The 19,370-nt window shown below is 41.1% G+C and overlaps 3 protein-coding genes across 3 annotated transcripts; all 3 read right to left on the minus strand.

The window, feature by feature from the left end:
- Nucleotides 1-73: 73 nt before the first annotated feature.
- LOC110067495 (serine/threonine-protein kinase mos-like) lies at nt 74-1,214 on the minus strand. Its single transcript, XM_020774826.2, has one exon. The coding sequence runs from the start codon at nt 1,153-1,155 to the stop codon at nt 295-297; it is 861 nt and encodes a 286-aa protein (XP_020630485.2). The 5' UTR covers nt 1,156-1,214; the 3' UTR covers nt 74-294.
- A 1,541-nt stretch (nt 1,215-2,755) lies between these two features.
- Nucleotides 2,756-11,300, minus strand: LOC110067464 (uncharacterized). Its single transcript, XM_089283523.1, has 2 exons — nt 10,643-11,300; nt 2,756-7,918 (listed from the first exon to the last, which is right to left on the minus strand). Exon 2 carries the CDS (start codon nt 7,877-7,879, stop codon nt 3,758-3,760), a length of 4,122 nt encoding a protein of 1,373 aa, XP_089139649.1. The 5' UTR covers nt 7,880-7,918; nt 10,643-11,300; the 3' UTR covers nt 2,756-3,757.
- Nucleotides 11,301-11,707: 407 nt separating this feature from the next.
- Nucleotides 11,708-19,066, minus strand: LOC110067419 (26S proteasome regulatory subunit 7). The gene is made up of 14 exons (XM_020774744.2): nt 18,921-19,066; nt 18,755-18,792; nt 18,318-18,399; nt 17,248-17,339; nt 16,319-16,458; nt 15,339-15,411; nt 15,123-15,218; nt 14,481-14,645; nt 13,757-13,844; nt 13,449-13,572; nt 13,269-13,347; nt 12,611-12,707; nt 12,399-12,460; nt 11,708-12,049 (listed from the first exon to the last, which is right to left on the minus strand). Exons 1-14 carry the CDS (start codon nt 18,991-18,993, stop codon nt 11,954-11,956), a joined length of 1,305 nt encoding a protein of 434 aa, XP_020630403.1. The 5' UTR covers nt 18,994-19,066; the 3' UTR covers nt 11,708-11,953.
- Nucleotides 19,067-19,370: the final 304 nt, after the last annotated feature.

Genomic DNA, 19,370 nt, shown 5'->3' on the forward strand with positions numbered 1-19,370 from the left:
AATAATTACATTTTAACTCGATTATAATAATTTGCTGATATAACAATGGTGTCAACTATCCCTAATCGACGTTTCACAAAAATATAACTAAAATAATTTCTCAGGTAATTAATACTATACTCTATAATAAAATATATCTTATAAATAATTCTCCTCTGTTTATAAATTCAAAATAAATATCTATTAATATAATATATTTTTGTGTGTAATACTTCTAACCGACTTAAATTAAACTAACCAAGTGACCAGCACTCGGCATATTTAGTAAAATTGTCCAATAAAGTAAATATCGCGTCAAGGACGGAGACTCTTCAACAAGTTCACGACTTCTGGCATGGAAGGACGGTCACCAGGGTTACCGGACCACGAAGACGTTATCAGTTCCCTGTACCGGTTGTCGACGTCATTCCCCTTGGGGATCGGCGGACGCAAATTGCAGGCTACAACTTGAAAGATCACAATCTGGTGATTTTGCAACTTGTACGGAATTTCTCGCGTCCAGAATTGCCACAAGCAGATCCCGAGCGAAAAAACGTCAGCCTTGAAAGTTGGGCTTTCTCCTTTAAGAAGCTCCGGTGCCCGGTAGGCAAAAGTTCCGGTGAGGTACGATCTGGAGGGGGTGTTGGGTCGTTCCTGGATGATCTGACAACACCCAAAGTCGGCGAGTTTGCAGCTATCATCCTGCGCAATCAGAACGTTGGCAGGTTTCAAGTCGAGATGTGCGATGTTATTGCTATGCACATATTCCAGCGCCAGAGCCACCTCATATGCAAACCGAACGCGTCGTTTAAAATCGATCTTTTCGTCGGCGTCGTCAAGAATATGCTGAAGGTTTCTGGTGCTTACAAACTCCATAATGATACAAGGCTGGTCTTCCAAGTTTTTTGCGGTGTTCGCTGCCAAAACACGGACGATGTGAGGATGCTTGAGAGACAAGACTTCGTGATGCATCTCGGCCTCAAAGCTCTGCATCGCAGCTTTCTTATTGCGAGTGTTGGTGTGAAATTTCTTCAGGGCTACTTTGCAATTGTTGTGCATAGCTTCGAAGACGGAACCGAACCCGCCAGCCCCCAAGAGGCGTATAACTTTAACATCCTTGACATCCACCCTTGGTATCACTTCAACTGGTTCTCGGGTTACCATTCTCATTTTCATTTCTGTTCACTTTGGACAAGCTTCAAACTGTGTTCAAACTGAAGTTTCCAGAATTCCCGGGTCATAGAATACTTAAAGACTTTTTGCATAGTGAATCAGCAATTAAGATCGTGTCCCATGGGATACATTACGCACGGGCGTGCGGTAAGGGAATTTTTGACTGAGGCCACCAACAAATGGAAAGACATGAATCACTTTATCGTGAGCTATTTCTGAAAACTGTGAATATTTGCAGCCGCTGGAAAATAATTGCAATATATTTAATCTTAGTTATGGTTATATAACCAGCAACATTCTTTATGCCGATTAGTCACTTAAGTTTGCTTGAATCCCCTTTGACGTGATTCTTTTACAGATTGGCTGTGACTCACGGTGACATTTTGACTTTTCTTTGAAAGATAAATGGATTTCTTTGATACGAAAGCTTCTTTAAGTGCTGACTTAGAGCTAAAATTTTGTTAAAACTTTATGATACGAAACCCTTAGGCTACAATTTTAGCGTGCGAAACCTCATTTTTAGGAACCTGTTGAGCCTAAAAATTAAAACCGTGACTGGTTTAAAAATACGAACCAAAACTACGAATACAAAACATAAACTAGAAATCCTATGGCAAGTCCCGACTACATATTCGGTTCACATAAGGGGGAAGAAAGGCCACACCCATGTAGACTTGTTGCAGCAAAAGCAAACACGTTTTCCTCTTATGAAATAAGAACCTAAATATCCCACAGTCTCAGTAGGCAGCAATTACATGTAAGGACTAAGAATCTTTTTAGAGTAACTTGGGTGAAATATAGATTTTTCTACGCAGGATTTTACGTTGTTATTGTAAATAAGGATTTTTGTACCTGTGATATATTTCTGTTATGGGATGTTTTCCCAGATTAGAATTGCACTGAAGAACAGAAAAATTGCGGGAATGAATTTAGCTGTTAGATTTCAGGCAAAACCTTCTGTATCGCGTTATCACGTGCTACACAGGTAGCGCGGGAAAACGTTTAGTTTCAGGCTAAAATAGGGTTCGCCGTGATTCTTGTTGAAAGACAAATCTCTGTTCTCATTGGTCAGAATACACCTCACGTCAGAGCAAAGTGAAAAAGCGCGCTTTGAAGGGTGGCAGGGTAAGGTTGAAGCATACCACGTCAGTTTCAATAACTCAGTTCAAATCAAGCTACAGGGGCGAATGACTGCTGTGACAAGAATGGAATAATGAAAAATGGATTTATAGCCGGCTACATATGGAGTTCGAGGCACTGTACAATTTGCCACTCGTGCACACCGCAGGAAAATGGCTTAAGCTCAACTTCGCTCCCGGGGTTTGCTTTGTCCTTAATTGGCGTCATAAAACACCATGTTTGCCCATTTAACAATAGGCCATGTTCGATATATCAATATTCTAACATGGATCCGAGGCTTTCGGGTCAAAATTGCAAGTTTCTATAGTCTCACAATTCCCAAAAGAGATATGGATACATATAAAATACCACCAAATATCATGTTTGTCCTGAAAGCCTCGTAGCCATGTTAGAACATTGATATATCGAGCGTGGCCTATTAATGAAGGGAAGTATAAAAGTCATAAATCACACCACAAACCACTTCAAAAAATCGCAATCAATTGTTGCAAGCTATTGTCTGACCCACAATTCCACAATGACTAGAAATTTCTGAATATTCAGTATTAAACAAAAGTCTTTACAAGAATACGTTTTGTTAAAAAACTAACATATTTGCAAAAACAATATACTACAAATTCAACCCGTAAAAATGAGCTCAAAATTCTCACTCGATTTACAAATTCAATTTTTGAAAAATATACCCTCTATCGTCACCGTTGACGATACAGCTTCATTTCATCTGGACAACATTCTTGGTATAATAATAATAATAATTCAATGATGGAATAATAATTCAATATCGGAGGGAGCGGAGCGGGATGCACCTTTTCGGAATGTCTGCGTCCGCGATATTTAAGCGGGTCGCTCTTATTTCCGCGACTATGAGAGCCTTTTGCCTCTGTTTCAAAACGAGTCCTCATGTAAAATGAACACAGATGAAACACAGTTTGATATGAATAGTCTTGCACGAAGACTCACTTTGACACAGGGCGGAAGGTAACTCGTGAATATCCTCTTAATAATGCAGCGAGAGTAATAAAAGAAAAAGCTAATTGCTCGTGCTAATAGTGTGACTACAGTGCTAATAGTGCTAATAGTGCTAATAGTGTGTTTATTGAATTTTAAGTTTCCTTTGAGGTTCCTAGGAGACCTGGTTGACGTTTGTATTTACAAAAAACTGAAAAGCGTTATCAAAAAAGACTATGGTAACGGGGAAGAATCGTCCCTTTTTCAGGTGACTTTATAAAGTTTACTACTCTGTTAAATAGAGTCACCGTTTAGAACCTCGTGTTGGAAACTTTGGCATTAGTTGTTACATCTACGAATATCTATATTCCTTGAAGTAGATAAAAAACAACGGCCACATATAGACTATTTAACCTATTCATGGCGTTCAAATTTAAGATTAATTTAAACAGAGTCGCGGCCCGATAAAAGGTGTGGTAGCGTGACTTGTTCCTTTCAAGTGTCCATGCAACTCGTCTTACAGCGCATGCTTCTCACAGAGCCAGAGATGTTCATTGGTCCGGTTGTTGTAAGTGCAGACAAGCGGACCCAGTCTCCACCAGTCCGGTGAGATCTCCAGCAGTTTGCAGGTCTTACCACGGCTGACTCCTTGGTAGCTCTGCATGAAGTCTAAATCCTCTTGCATGAAACCCATGTAGCTATTCTTCAGTTCAGGAAATTCCACGAAGTAGTGTTCTAGCAAATCTTGGATGTCCGTGATGAGGATGTCACGAAACTTTGCGTCACCCAAGACGATCTTCACCGGAACACGTGACTCACTGGACCCGTCCTCAGTGTCATCCTCTCGCAACATGAAAGCGAGTTTCAAGAGCTTGCATGCACGCGCCCCGAAGACCTCCAGGAATGCTCGGATGTTTGGTATGCGGAAGCCTGGACCCTCAGTTAAATGCCAATATCCGGGACATTCGCACAAGAAATGTACTGAGTAGCCATCTTTAATTGGTGAGTTGACACGAAGGCGCTTTTTGAACGGCGCGCTGTGAAAACCGATCGGGAAGACCGCAGGAAGCCTGGGGCAGTAGCAGTCATCTAGGATTTGACCAGCCTCGCCAAAAAACACCCCCGACCTGATAGCGCCTTTCACTGGTAACTCAGACGGAACAGGGTCTACAGGTAGATCACCAGCCACGATTTCCGCTTCGGTTCCTAGAATGTGCCCCCACGAACAACAGTTACTGCCGTCGCTAACGAGTTCTGTCAGAAGCGCGGGATTCTTGAACGCCGCGAGTTCACAAGCGGAACATACAATCCGTCTGATGTAGCGTATTCCAGGATAGCGCGTGTCCACAACAGTCTTGATGGCAGCTCTCACATCAGGAAGAATACAGCAAGGGAACTTTCCTCGTATGATCACCTTCAACTTGTTCTCGCACGGGACACCTTCGATGCTAACACAGTGCACGTTCAGGTTCTCTGCCAAAGGATGAGCCGAGATTTCATTACAATGGAGCGAACAACCCATTCTGGCGATGGACGTTGTCGCAAAGACCATATGGAAGCGGTAGAATGTTGGTTCGACGTCGAAGCTATTCGGCAGCTCCCGCCTGTTAATGGCAACTGTGAGGTCACTAAAGAAAGTTGGAGGAAGAAAACTGAAATGAAACTCACAGCTGATCTGCCGCTGATCTTCCGAAGGCTGCCCTGGCCATGTGTCCTCGTCAGGTCGGCCGATGGGAAGTTGGAATGGAACAACATCTTCTGTCTCGGAAAGAGGGAAACACAATCCGAGATCTCTGAACAAAGTCAGCATGGAAAACCGCTGTCCTTCGGGAACGTCAGGCCAAGTCTTGGCCAGGTTGTCAATCCGCAATATTCCGTCAAGTCCCGAGCTGGCGCCAGAAGGCGAGCCGACGAGAAGACACATCTGTTTCGACAACCAGGAAGGATCAATAAAGATCACATCACCAACGCCTGGCATATCTTCGTACCAGAGGATTTCTCCCTGCGAGTGAAAATACGTCATGAGAGCCTTGAGTTTGAAGTCTTGCTTTACTCCGCATCCGTGCGCAATCTCGCGCAGGCGGTCGTAAGTAAGAAGCGGCCAGTTCTTCAATTCATTCTCTGCGTTGCACATTTCGTGTATTCTGTCCCGCACGTACAAGCATTTCTGCGGGATACGGGAACTGACTTTCGTGCTGAGAAGAATGTGGGCGCTGGAGCCCACTCCCACTTTAAACTTCTGCACGCTCCGATTCTTAGAACTGAGGAAGTTTTTGGGAAACTGGCCCTGACAGCTGACTTCATAGTAGCCTACTACGTGAGGAATGCAGGGTTCAGGCGCGAGACCAGGAGCATGAGGAGGTCCTTGATCCTGAACATAAAACAACGAGCCAGTAGCTGAGCCCTCGCTGATGAGGGTCCCTTCGCAAAGGCCACATAGAGGTACAGCTTCTCCTTCAAACTGCCGTCTATGCTCACGACGATACTTGCTCAAGAGCGCCTCGATGTCTCGACGAATGCGCGTTCGTATGTCGTCGGTGATTTTCGGGTCGTCGGCGTGAGTACCGACGAGAAGCACGTGAGAGTTCGGAGCTCTAGAGAAGATAACTTGAAGCCAAAGTTCTAACCTGCCAAGCTGGTTAATTTGCAACGAAGTCTTGCTGACCGTGTACGCGCTCATATCAAAAACGACTTGGTAAAGAGTGTTCTCTGACAGGAAGAAGTGATGCGAGCTGAATAAGGCTTCGTCCCCTGCCAAGTCAAATACTTTCAATTTAGAACGCATTAGATTCATAGAGGATATCTGGACCCCATCTGTCTTGGAAATTGGACCGACTCCGCTAATTCGCCAGTCTTTGGAGTGACTTAGAGCCTTCACTAGTGTACTCTTGCCCACCTTGCTTCCTCCCACGAGAACCATTTTGATCTGATTGTTGGCCACTGGATCGTCTAAGAAATCACTAAGAAACTCCAAAATGCTCTCAGTTCCTTTGTTGAGGATGTGAGCGGGCGGAAATTTCAGGCGATTTCTCTCGAACCAAAGATTTCGCAAATTGGTCAGCAGGCCCAGCGATGCCGACAGTTTCTCCAATTTGTTATGAGTGAAGTCCAGGCCCTCTAGCGACCCCAAACAACCAAGGGTATCGGGAAGATTATCCAGCGCATTGTGATCACAGTGAACAAATTTCAACTTCTGTAGCCGGGAAATCGTGTCGGGTAGTTTCCGAATCTTGTTCCCGCTCAAACGCAGGCGCTGCATACTTTTCAGCTCGCCAAGCTGTTCAGAAAGCCGTGATACTCCCGATTTAATCACACTCAAACTCTTGAGACTCGCCACTGTGTACAAGGTGCCTGGCAACTCCGCAGAACCGAGATCGCAGTTTGTCATCGTTAGAGATTCTAAAGAAGACTGGACACGCGAAAAGTCAAACAGAGCTGGTCCCTCTGAATTCACAATGGTCAGCGACCGAACGGGTAAGATCGGCACAGTCTCGTTCACAAACTTCGCCACATCCGTTCCGTTTTGACCAATCAGAAGAATTCTTGCGAGTGGGCGGGGCGATGCGGTCGTGTAAAAAAATGTCAGTTGTCGGGTGAATTCGGCAATGTCGCTATTCACGACGCGCTCCGAGTCTTCACCTTCGTCACTGACCCAGAACTCGCAGCATTTCTTCCAAGAGTCGGGTGGGTTGGGAAGTTCGCAGCCGCTTTCGAGAAGAAATCGTATTGCATTTAAATTGTTTTCCTTCACCGCTATATCTAACGCAGTTTGTAAATCTTTGTCCTTGGCGTTCACATCAATGGAGTCCACGAGAGCTTCCAGAGAAGGAATATGATTAAGTTTTGCGGCTCGGTGAAGCAAAGTAAAGCCATCTTTGTCAAAGTCGGGATGAAATGTAGACAGTGCCATTCTGTCCATGATGCTGACCAACACAGCCGCATTGAGAATCTCTCTGACGTCATTGTCGCCGGTGGCGAATTCTAGATACTTAACAGCGCCCACCTGCTGCGCATAACCGGTTCCTGTAACCGAGAAAACCGGTTTTTTCGACGTGTCTTTCTCATCCCACAGGTCGCGCCATTCAGTCTGGGTGCCTACCAGTATGAACGGGGTAACAGGGCGGTAATGCTGAATTTCAGGTATCCACTTGTTCAATGCGTTCTCCCAAGAGCTTGACCTTACAACAGAAAAACACACAAGAAAAACGTCCGTGTCATTGTAGGCCTCTGGGCGGATGCTGTCAAACGCCTCCTGGCAGTGAGCATCACGGAGGTCCAAAAAGTAATGTTTGCCGGCTACGGTAACCGTGCCAGACCACTGGTCGATAGAGTCCTGGTCTACGCTCGACACACTGGCGTTCTCCGAATCGCGATGGTGGATTACTCTGAAATTTGGATGATTGTTGTGAATTCCTTCACCGTCTAATCCTTCTCTGTTATTAACATGAGCGACATCTCCGTTTTCAAAAACATCGGTTGACTCGTTGCAATGCAGCTGGTTTGCCGTGTTGGGATTTTCATGTTCCTCTGTTTCCGTCGCTGTTTCCACCTCAGAATTCAACAAGCTCATGTACTTGATGAATAATTCCCGTTTGTCGACGTTTTCGTCTCCCACCAGCACACATTTGACGGTTCTCATTGTGAAGGCCTTCCTCTTTCACGGCATTGCACCTTGAAACTGAAGGGAAATATGAATTGAAAAAAGTGCGATTTTCAGTAAATGAAGAGAAACGTCTTCCCAAAGTTATTCTCTCCCACCCCTTCATGCCTCCCCCCTCATCTCTCAGGGCTACTGAAGTCGAGGGGCGAGAAAGGAAACTTGTGGAGAAGACCACATTACTCATTCCTAGCAGTTTCTATACAAGACACCTTTCCCCCACAACCCTCACTCCAGGGCCCAGTTCTCAGCAACGGTAACCGCTCGGCTAAATCCCTGGGGAGTACTCCCTTATATGGGCTATATAGGTATATGCGGGCCAAAGGGTATGTTTTTCTTTTGCCTTTTTGGTCAGAAATAGGGTATCGATTTTGGCCATTTTGGTCTTAAATAGCGTGTGGTTTTTGCGCTCTATTCTTGAATTGGGTATGTTTTTGAGAAGAAGCTACTTTTTCATCGTTATCGATAAACCCGAGTCTATCAACCAAAGCCCTTCATAATGCCTTTAACATCAGTCTTGGATTTAACGATCAGTTCATAAATAGGTTCATATCAAATTCTTGATCATAGATAGGGGTAAGGGTTTTTGGGAAGGGGGCTGCTAATATTGATCATTTTACAATCTCTTAATATTTTAACTTTTATTCTTTTATAATTTTGCGTGTATGTAGTTAGGTTAATTTTAATAATAGTAATTGTTATAGTTAGGAATTTTTAAATCATTGTAATTATGTTTATACACATACTTTTTTATTCATTGCAACTTTTTATTGTCCATACTTTGTACTATACTTAGTTATTTTATAATTACTCGTAGATTTTTAGCATAGAGGGCAACTAATTTAAATCAGTTTATAGCGTCATGTGTCACCCTCTTTAATAAAGTTGATTGATTGGTTGACAAGCAGAGATAAGACTTATTTTTTCTACTGGAGTTCTTAAATAAAGTATTTGTTATGATTTTCACTACATTCACAATCATTATCTCTCAGTTTGAAAAGTATCCTTAAAAGAAAGAAGAACTCTAGTTTTCGATGCTGCACTGCAAAAACATCCAGTGGGAGGACATCCTCCCCAGTAAAACTTTTAAAATTTAGGTCCTCAGAAGTGGAGTTTCCAGCATTCCGAGGCCAAGTCAGTGAGTTATGATGTCGCATTTCTTTCATTTAGGGAGTTGGACTGATCCACCCCAGTTTGGAACATAACAATGAATGTCACCTTCCTCAATATGCAAATGTGGTGGACCAATGGTATCCATACCCTTCCCATGGAGAGATTTTTGGTTTGAACCCCCCTTTCCCTCTAGAAATTCCAGTTTCCTGTAAAAAAAAAAAAAATGTTGGCTTCTGTGACTCCCCTCCTCTTTAGAATTTCTAGTAGCCCTCCTGGGGAATATGGATATTTTCTGGAACCACACAATTTGGATTGAGCAGTAATTGGGGAAACCGTCTCATGTTCTTGGACTTTCATCCCATCTGCGAAAAACAGAGATTCTCCAAGAAGTTTAATGTTATGAAAACCACACTAAGCTCTCATCTAGCAGTATGAGATTCTTTGCTCCAGTGCAGACTATGTCTTTCCCAAGGCCAGGGTTGTTGCTAAGCACCGGCTGCTGGCAACATTTTCTGGCTGAGAAAGTGGTGATTGTTGGATGGATTTGGCGGGCAATCACTTGGGAAAGGACAGCGAAAGGTTTTTAGGTTACGCACAGACAATCATTCGATATCTGAACCATATCGAACCACCTAAATCAACTAAATGAAAAGTTTGGAATCAATTCCTGACCTTGAGTATCGGTGCCACTATAACAAGTAAAGTAATTGAAATGAAATCTTGTTTTGAGCACTTGTTTAGTATGTTCTCTTTCCATGTGCTGCATCCACCATCTTGTAAACGCTAAGCTTGGTAGCCCTGCATTCAAGGCATTGCAAAAGATTGGGAGTGAAAATTTTGTTTCAGGTCTGTCGTGAAAAATGGTGACCCGCTCAATGAAAATTTTCACCAGGAGACTATTTTCTTAGCTGCAACCCTGCAAGACCAAACACAATGACCCCAACTAGTGTTTGAAGCTAGACTTCTCGGTGCTAACCATTATGCAAATGAGGTCGCAAAAAATGCACTATACACTGCACAAGAGCCAAATAGGAGTTGGATTGAAGTTATGGAAATGGGATCAGTCACGTTAATTGACTCCCATGCCTTTACTGTGAATGAGAGCCAGATAGTTTCCTATTTGGTCTGACATCACTTGGAAAAAATATGGTGAAAGTATGTTTAATTATAACTCATATGAAATTATGAATATTTATAGCATGGATTGATAGCTTTTGTGCTGGCAATATTAACATGAGTTTCCCGGCAAGTCTACATTGAGGGGTCAGGGAGAGTCATATGTTTCACTTACAATTTATCAGTGCAAGATTTTAGCTTACTTTTACATTCGAAAGGAATTGTATTACAGCAGATAACCTTTCAAGCCCTGAGGGAAAGTGCAGAGGACGGAATAAGGGTCAGAGAAAACCAAATCGTAGCACGTCTAATTTAAACTTAACAATATACCACAGACTATAAACGAAAAGGCATAACAAATGCAAATGGCCTTATGTGAGATTGGGTAACAAATTAAACGTATAGATTTTATTGCGTAAAACAATAAATGGTTGAACGCAAACGACTTGCTGACCCTTATTCACGTTAAAAACTTACAGTTAGTCTAACGACTAAACAAGAAAACCTTTGACTCACCAATAAATGTTTACATTCTTTGACGAACGCCAGAAATCAAGAGATCACGAGAGGATTTAGAATTGGACGCCATTTTGTCCACGTTCAGCTCGGCTCGTCTACTATTTCAACTGCGGCAAGGTTTCAAACACGTTTGACGGAGTATTTACCGAATGTTAACAACACGTGAGGGGATGGATGTGATGTGAGCTCTAGAATTCGAAAGAACACTAATCTAACATATATTATCGGCAAATATGGACATGTCTTTCGCTTCATGCTTCAGCCTACAACTTTAGTACCCAGGCCTGATCAAGTAATCGGACTTCCGGTCACACCTCGTGCAATGGAACAGTGGACTAGGGTCACGTCTAGCCTACCAAGAGTTATGCACAGAGGCTACAGGTTAGGGAACAGACATTATTACTTTAAAGCGAACAACAACTGTGGGAGAAAACTGGAACGGACAAAAGATACGATAGGACCTCCCTTCACTTTTTCCTTGACTTCTGCTGAAGTTCCACCCTGCAGTGCTCACAGGCCATTTATTGCATGGGAAGAAATTTGAGAGGGTGAGCAGTTGGTACCACTTCACACTTCACTGCCAGCCTTATGGGTAATAAACTTGAAACAGATTTGCAGCCGTAGTTCTGAACAGTCTTGGGTGTGTAGCCCCCAAGGAAACCTGTGGAAAGCATCATTCAAGGGTTGAGCACTAGCTTTGCCCATGGCAGATCCAGACCTGAAGCCAAAGGGGGGGGGGGGGGGGGGGGTTTGTTTTGCTTGCCCTGCTGGCTTTTCTTCCTTCTGTGATTTCTTCTTTTTTTTACCCAAAATTGGAGAGGGGGGAGGAGGGCGAACCCCCCCGGCCCTTCCCCAGATCTGCCACTGTTTGCTCCAGAATATGATCCCTCGCTCTTCAAGCTGAACACAGAAATTGCTCCTGTATTATATTTTAGAAGTGTTTATAAAGAACTGTAACAGGCTGAGTCCAGTTGTTTTCAAGGTGGAAAACACTATCAAGCAGGTTTGCATAACTTAGGAGAATACTCCCAACCCCTGGAGATCAGGCTAGAGTGAAAACCCTTTTGTTATTTCCAAACACTTTAATTTTGTACAAAAGGTATACATTACTTATAACATAAACATTCTCTATTTTCGACTTCAAATCCTATTGCTATGAAAACAAAAACTTTGACAAGGCACTTGAATGGGTTATTTCCAAAACCCATTTTAATGCTCAACTTGATGGACACAGCACCCAGTTGGCATCTTCATGGTGGCTTCTCAGGGAGAACTTCTATTATTTTTGTCTTTTGGTAGGTTTTGTCCTCAGTTGTAGGTCATGTAACGTGGTGTGGCGCTAAACTTTGCATAGGCCTTGATTACTTTATTTACTGCCTCAAGGAAGTCCTTTTCTGTAGCAACCTGTGATAAATCATTCAAAGAGAGTAAAAATTAGTGTAAAATGATATCAATCAATCAAAAAGAAAAGATTCCTGCAGTGTCTTATCTTCTAGCCAGCCATCAGGCCTACTACTTATGAAGGACTCTATTTTAATTTTATTGGCTACAATATACCGGTATTCATGTGAAGTCCACAGTTATATGCCTTGAGAAATAATCTCATTACATGAAAAGGGTTGAACTTAGTGAGCAAGACCAGGTTCTGTTAGCAAGCTGAGTAATGCTAATATTATGCAGGGTTTTCCATTGAAATGCCAACTTCCATACAAAGCAAAACAGACAAGAACAATTAGACTTTATTTTCACATACTTTTCTTCTTGATCGAATGGCAAACATGCCAGCCTCTGTACAAACACTGCGAATTTCGGCACCTAAGTAACAGAAGAGAAAGAGGTACAGACAACACTGATATGGAACATGCACCAAAATAAGGCAAAGGACACCATCACTGTGAAAGGTTGTTAAAAGGGTGGAAGAGAACATACCCTGCAATAACAAACTACATGTACAATGTTATTTACCTGTGGTGTTAGGACACAGCCTTGCCAGTAATTCGTACCGAATGTCACGCTCTACGCTCATAGATCTGGCGTGGATTTTAAATATATGAGCTCTGCCCTGTGAAAACACAAAATAAACAGTTCAATAGATCTCATTAAGGAGTAATATATCAAACACAAGAGACAGTGTTTCATCAGGATATCCAAACATCAAGAAGAGAGTTGAAAATGTGATGCGCAGCAGAGTATTTATGATGAAATTCAAGGTGCTGAATGGCTGATGAAACACTGTCTTGAGTGTTTGATATATCTTCTCAATTGAAACAAAAACTAAGGAGTAAACAGAGAAGTCAAAGACCGGGTATCCAAACCTCCTTTGCGCTTGTGGTTTTCTTTATTTTCACTTGATGAATTATCAATGAGTTTGAGAAGTCTGCGATGAAGTCTTACAGAAGATACTTGTTTAGAGCTTCTCAGCTCTTCAGGCTGTAATTTCACAACCGCTTAAGTTGAATATATGACTGCGATGAGCAATCATGTCTTCCTATCTTTCTCCGCAGTTCAAATATATCAGCATTCAAACATTCCTTGTAATATACATTCATTTGGCTGGAGAGAAAGCTTGTAATATGCAGTGTGATAATATACATTCAAAACAAACAAATATACATGTGTGTACCTCTAGATCTGGGAGACTAAACTCAATTTTTCTGTCCAACCTTCCTGGCCTTGTCAGAGCTGGATCAAGAGTATCTGGTCTGGAGAAGAATAGTGCACACTTTTTATTATTTTCATCACTTTAAAAAATAGACTAGAAGAAGATCCACCTTGAATAGTACTGTACAATGAATCCTCTTACCGATTTGTTGCCATCAGAACCTTGATGTTTCCTCTGGGATCAAATCCATCCAGCTGATTAATAAGCTCCAACATTGTCCGCTGTACCTCGTTATCACCACCAGCACCATCATCAAAACGAGTACCTGAAACAGAAATGGTAAATAATACAAATCCAAGACAAGTCTAAAAAATGTCTGTTTGGAGGGGAGGGGGGTCAATAAAAAAATTATTACAGCACCACTGTCAATGTTCAATATAACAGAAAAAATTCCTCAGTCAACTGACGTACAATTCAAATGTACAACCTAAAAATGCGACAATCAGTACCTCCGATGGCATCAATTTCATCAAAGAAAATAATGCAAGCTTTCTTTGTTCTTGCCATTTCAAACAATTCACGAACCATTCTTGCACCCTAGTGACAAAGAAATATTGCATGAATAAATTATTATGTTACAGCTTCAAGAGTTATCAGTAAGAATAGCATCATCATCCATCATCATACATCATCATACAATGTACATGTCCACACATAAGGCAGCCATCTATAGTCCCAACCTCTGCATATAGATTCTCTTTGCAGAATGAAAACCATTTTGTTAGAATGGTAATTGGAAAATTTGGTGGTATATTATCAGACAACAGATGTATCTCCAGTCCTGGTTGATGATTTTCCTGATTTTCATACCTGTCTGCCTGTCAGTGTACAGTGCAACCTCACCATCTCCAATTCGAATCATTTCCCATTGAATGTATATGTCTTTTCACTTCTTTACTACCAACTATCTCAAAACCCTGCTATCTCAAATTATTATTTGTTTTCCCTGAGAGTTTGAGATGTCCGGGTTGAACTGCTAGGTTATTTTTAGGAGAAACCAGAGGTTGAATTAACAAGCTATCCTTGAAACATTTCTTAGATTGTCAGTTGTAAGAACTTTGCATCACAAACAACACAATACTTTCCTTTAGTGACAGATCCTTCACTTCTTTACTTGGTGCTGACATCCCAGATATTTTTTAAAAGATGAATAATTCACAAGTAGCCACTTACCTCTCCAACATATTTCTGAACCAGCTCTGATCCAATGACTCGAATAAAACAAGCATCAGTCCTGTTAGCCACAGCTCTGGCACAAAGAGTTTTTCCTGTTCCCGGTGGACCAAATAGAAGAACTCCCTTGGGAGGCTCTATACCTAGATTAACAAACCGCTCAGGCTGTGGAAAGAAATAACATTAACTAATAAATACAGAGGAACTTGACCGCATGTCCCATGCCCCACTGGGGGCAATAAGAATTGATGAACTTGACTGCAAAAACAAGAAAACACAAACTTAGGTAGGTAAATTTTGTCTTCAAGTCTAGTTGACTTGCCAGGCTGAAGCTCAGTCAGTACCCTCTGACGATTAAAAGAAAAAGAGTTTCTAAACCATCTACATGGGACAGTAATCTCTTAAACTTTCAAATTGTCAGGTTCCAAGCATTGCACCCATTTACCCTACTGAATGGAGAGAGGGACTGTGAGAGTTAAGTATAGTACACAACAATTCTGACCAGCACTCAAGGCCTGTCAACTTGATTTAAGTCCAGAACACTGTGCCTCTCAAATTATCTATCAAATTTCGAAACACAATGTGCATGTACAACTGACTATGAACCAAAGCAACCAGTTTAAATGCAACAGCTTTACTTACATGTAAAAGTGGAGTTTCTACAACTTCTCTCAGCTTTTCAATCTGTTCCTTGCAGCCTCCTACATCTGAGTAAGTGACGTCAGGCTTCTCCTCAACCTAAAATATAAACAATTAGTTCCCAGAGGTCAGAACTTTCCTCTGCAGTTAAAAAGTTACCTTAACCATCTGCAAAACATAAACTTTCTGCACTGATGGAGAAAGACTTGCTTGCTGTACCTGCATCATGGTAACTGTGGGATCAATTTTTGGTGGGAGTGGAATGTGAATTTGGTACTTGTTTCTGTCAACCCTAAAGTGAATCAAAACATGGCAATGTAATTTAAAAACACAAAATGATTTTGTACAGGAACACAGCTTAAAATTAAATTAATTTTAGTAAGACAATAATTTCAAGAAAAGAATGTATCTGATTGTGCACCAGCTGATGCTTTTTTAAAACTATGATGGTCTTTCACAGTTTGCCCTGGATGTAGAGAAGACAGTACTATCTGTGAGAGCAATGTGTCTTGTACAGGATCATATCAAAAGAACAAGGACACAAAGCCACAACACCTCAAAAAGCTGCATGCTGATGCCACCATGCCTCTCACAAGGACAGGCAAAAGAAAAGCAACAAATTCCTATCCAAAGTCATACAGCAGAACCTCCCATAAGCAACCACCCAGAACGTCAAAACTACACCTGTAGGTGGTCGTTTACGGAAGGTGATAACTTGAGAGAGCATAGACCAAATTGCGTCAAAATTTTGTCTCGTTAGCATATTGTAACTGCAGAGACTTACCCCATGTACCAATGCCCATCTAAACCCATATAATAACTTTTAGTAGCTACAAAAATATTATTAAAAGCTTTCAAAAGTATTTATTCAGATTATCATGGTTTGTTTCTGATAAACTACCTAATAAGGCAAACAGAACAAGTCTCACAATAGTTATAAATTGAATCTTTAATGTCAAGTGGTTGCTTACAGGAGTTAAAAAACAAAAGGAAATTTCAGACCTTAAGCTCTAAAAGTGGTTGCAGTCGCTTACGAGAGGTAGTCGTATACAAGAGGTTCCAAATACAGTGATTTCACTTAGAAACTTTTGGTATTTTGGAAAGTGGTCCCTGAGGAGAGGTGGCCGCAACTGAAGGTTTGAAACAGGATGTTTTAAGGAAACTAATGATTTCCTGCATAAAGAATGAAACTATCATACCCAACTCTCATTCCTTCTTCAATATCCGTGGGAGCCACTTGATCACCAAGATCCACCACAAACTTGGCAAACTGCTTGACATTTATCACATACTTTGCATCATCTGTGTCGGCATTGATTATCTTTGTACATCTTGCAACCTGGTAAACAGAACAGAACAATGAATGAGAAATACATACAAACATGACAATAATACAGTGTAGCTTGTCTACCAGGGCTACCAAGACAGCTTCAGCAGGGCTGTCAATAAGGGCTGTAACCCGTAACACCTGTTACGGCTGAGTACTGGTTTGTTTGATGGACCCTTGATGTTACAGGTGAAGTGACCTGTTGTTTATACCATTCCCTCATAAAGTAACAAGTTTGCTACGGGTGTGAAGATCCAGGCTACAGGTGAATATTAAAACTTAATGACAGCCCTGCTCAGGGATTGATACTCCAGTGCCATGCACAAAAAATTTAAAGATATATTTTTAATTTATCGGTTAATTGGTCGGTAAAATGAAATAAAATAGCATACACTCAACAGAATTATTACATTAACAACATGTTGGAAATCTTAGTTACATGCGCATAAAGCCTTACTGATGACCAGTCCATTTCAAAATAATATTACTGCAATAAAGTTTATCTTTGGAATTGGAAGGCACATCAAGAAAATGACAGACTACCACAAAACATTTCCTTGTGCGTAGTCGAACCCCCACTTGCAGACACCTACATTTGGTCCCTGTGGTGTCTGCTTACCAAACATTCACTGCAATTGACAACTGATGATGGTAACTTGTTGATCTTAGATTTACATGGAAAAATTATGTGTTGACCAATAGTGAATGAAAGAAGAAAAAAAGTCAAAATCCTCTGAAGCTACTGTTTACTTTGAACTCATTATTCCAACTCCCTTACGATTGGTTTATGATCATCCTTACCTGCAGTGGCTGTTCTCCCTGAAGAGTTTGTTTATCTGCTGCCAAATCCCACAGAGCAGGAGGAGCTAGCCCTGTGTCTGATTCTTTAATACCTGGGAAAGCAAAATAGTACACAAATATAATTATAACTACTTTTATTTTATCTCTCAGTTACTACGCGCACTGTGATTGGTCAATTTAGCAGGCTGTATTCTACTGTATGCCCTGCTAAAATTTAAGCTGTTTTTGTTACCAAAATGTTTTTACAATTTATTGCCAAATGTTTTTAAATTTATAGCAAGTAAAAGTGTAAAACCATCTTTTAGTTTAAATTCTGCATTAGAACGTGCTAATGACTTACAGTAACAACAATTTGAAATTTACTCATTCTGTTTTTGACGTTCATCAGAAATTTGTAACTGTTCTGTGTGAATAGAAATCATTCCCAAACCCGTCAGACACGTAGTAGTGACATAGTAAATATCTTACTAACCTCATCTTCTCAGTCCGTACTGTAAATTACAGATCTTTGTTTTGTCCCCTTTGATTGATGGCCTGCACACTTTGTGCTTGGGCCATACATCGAAAGGGAAAAAACGCAGTCTAACTTACAGTATGGACCTTGAATGCGGTTAGCACGAGTTCTATATACAGACACTGTAGATGAGCAAAGATCATCCCATAAATACAGTGCTGAGTTAAACTGAAATTTGATTTAGTGAGTGGTCACACGCTAGGGCTTTCTCTACAAACTTTAATTTGAAAAGTCCTGTTGTCAGTGCATGAAACAGTAAGTAATAGAAATCGCCTCATTTTGAAATAGTCACATACTTGGTTTAGTCCATAGAAATGTAAGCTAGACCAGTGTACATGTACCACGTGTTGTATAATAAGCAGTGCCATGTGGAAGTATATATGCTTTTCTTTTTTTTTTTTGAACATAAATACTGCTCTAAAGCTTTCACTCGAAAGATCACACAGCGTGAGGTCATGGGTTCATGGAAGTATATGAAGTACACAGATGTACAATGGGCATTACACAATGACTTATAATTAAGAGTGATTGTTGGAGTAAAATGGTTCATGTTTACCTGTTAATTCATTGACTTTCTTTAATGCTCCTTGGATATCATCTTCCACCTTTTTTATAGACCTGCTATATAAACCAGCACCCTGTCAACCAAACAAAAAAGAGTTCATTTCCCTTTCAACAAACTTGAGGGGGGGGGGAGGTGCTACTAGCTGAGAATGACTTTCAGCTTTTTTATGCACGGTGTAGTCAGATCATTCCACAAAACCACAATATAGTTAGATCATTGAACTTAAAAAATGTTATATAAAAGATCCTTTACATCGCTTTAAATCGCTCCGCGAGAGTACTGCTGACATGTGATCGATCAGAACAAGACAATAAGCTTATACAGTGTACATGTCAGTCTGAGATGTTCAGTTTCTGTCGTAAGAAAGTTTTAAGTGTACAATGTGTAGGCACACTTAATCCACGATACAAATATAGAATCTAACTTACATATGTCTTTAGAATTTCTATATCCCCTTCATCGAGAACTGTAAAATAAAGGACCGGAAAAAAAATTAAAGAAAGTTGTGACTTCTGACAATGTTCATCAACATGTCGAACGGTTCCTTTCCACATTTCTCGCACTAAATACTCTACTTCACCGCAGATTACGTACCTTGAATTGGTTTATCGTCTTTGGAGTCATCATCTTTAGTTTTTCTTTGATCTTTACCTAAATAATCCGGCATTTTGGACAAACAATATTATTCTCCTCTGAATTTCAAATATGGCAGAATATAATGCTACTGCGCATGACCAACGACTGCTTTGTCATCGCTCCCGTGAGCCTTTTCGAGTCAAACTAGTGCTAGTCCTAAAGCAATGTCACGGGCGTTTTAGTTATTTCTTTATTTATTTTTGGAGCAGGGAGAAGGTGGGTTGGGGCGGAGGAGGGGGGGGGGGGGGGTAGACGGCCATAATTACGTAAAATCTTGGGTAGTTTGATCTACAGTGTCATAACATTTACGTCCCATGGTCATGTTTGTGGGAATCTTACATGAACACTGATAATATTGACATTTTTGGTTCTTCTGGACAAGAAAAGGTCTGCCATGGTTGCCACTGT

This window comes from Orbicella faveolata, unplaced genomic scaffold (assembly GCF_042242905.1).
Source record: "Orbicella faveolata isolate gen_17 unplaced genomic scaffold, um_ofav_v1 contig_12, whole genome shotgun sequence".
Classification (NCBI taxonomy): domain Eukaryota; kingdom Metazoa; phylum Cnidaria; class Anthozoa; order Scleractinia; family Merulinidae; genus Orbicella; species Orbicella faveolata.

Excerpts from the sequence above, each read along its gene's own strand:
- LOC110067419 (XM_020774744.2), bottom strand. The coding sequence starts at position 18,993 with ATGCCGGATTATTTAGGTAAAGATCAAAGAAAAACTAAAGATGATGAC. Across the intron at positions 16,459-17,247 it reads AGGGAGAACAGCCACTGCAG|GTTGCAAGATGTACAAAGAT; the intron begins GTAAGGATGATC and ends TCTGTTTACCAG. Across the intron at positions 15,412-16,318 it reads GAAGAAGGAATGAGAGTTGG|GGTTGACAGAAACAAGTACC; the intron begins GTATGATAGTTT and ends GATTCACTTTAG.
- LOC110067464 (XM_089283523.1), bottom strand. The coding sequence starts at position 7,879 with ATGAGAACCGTCAAATGTGTGCTGGTGGGAGACGAAAACGTCGACAAA.
- LOC110067495 (XM_020774826.2), bottom strand. The coding sequence starts at position 1,155 with ATGAAAATGAGAATGGTAACCCGAGAACCAGTTGAAGTGATACCAAGG.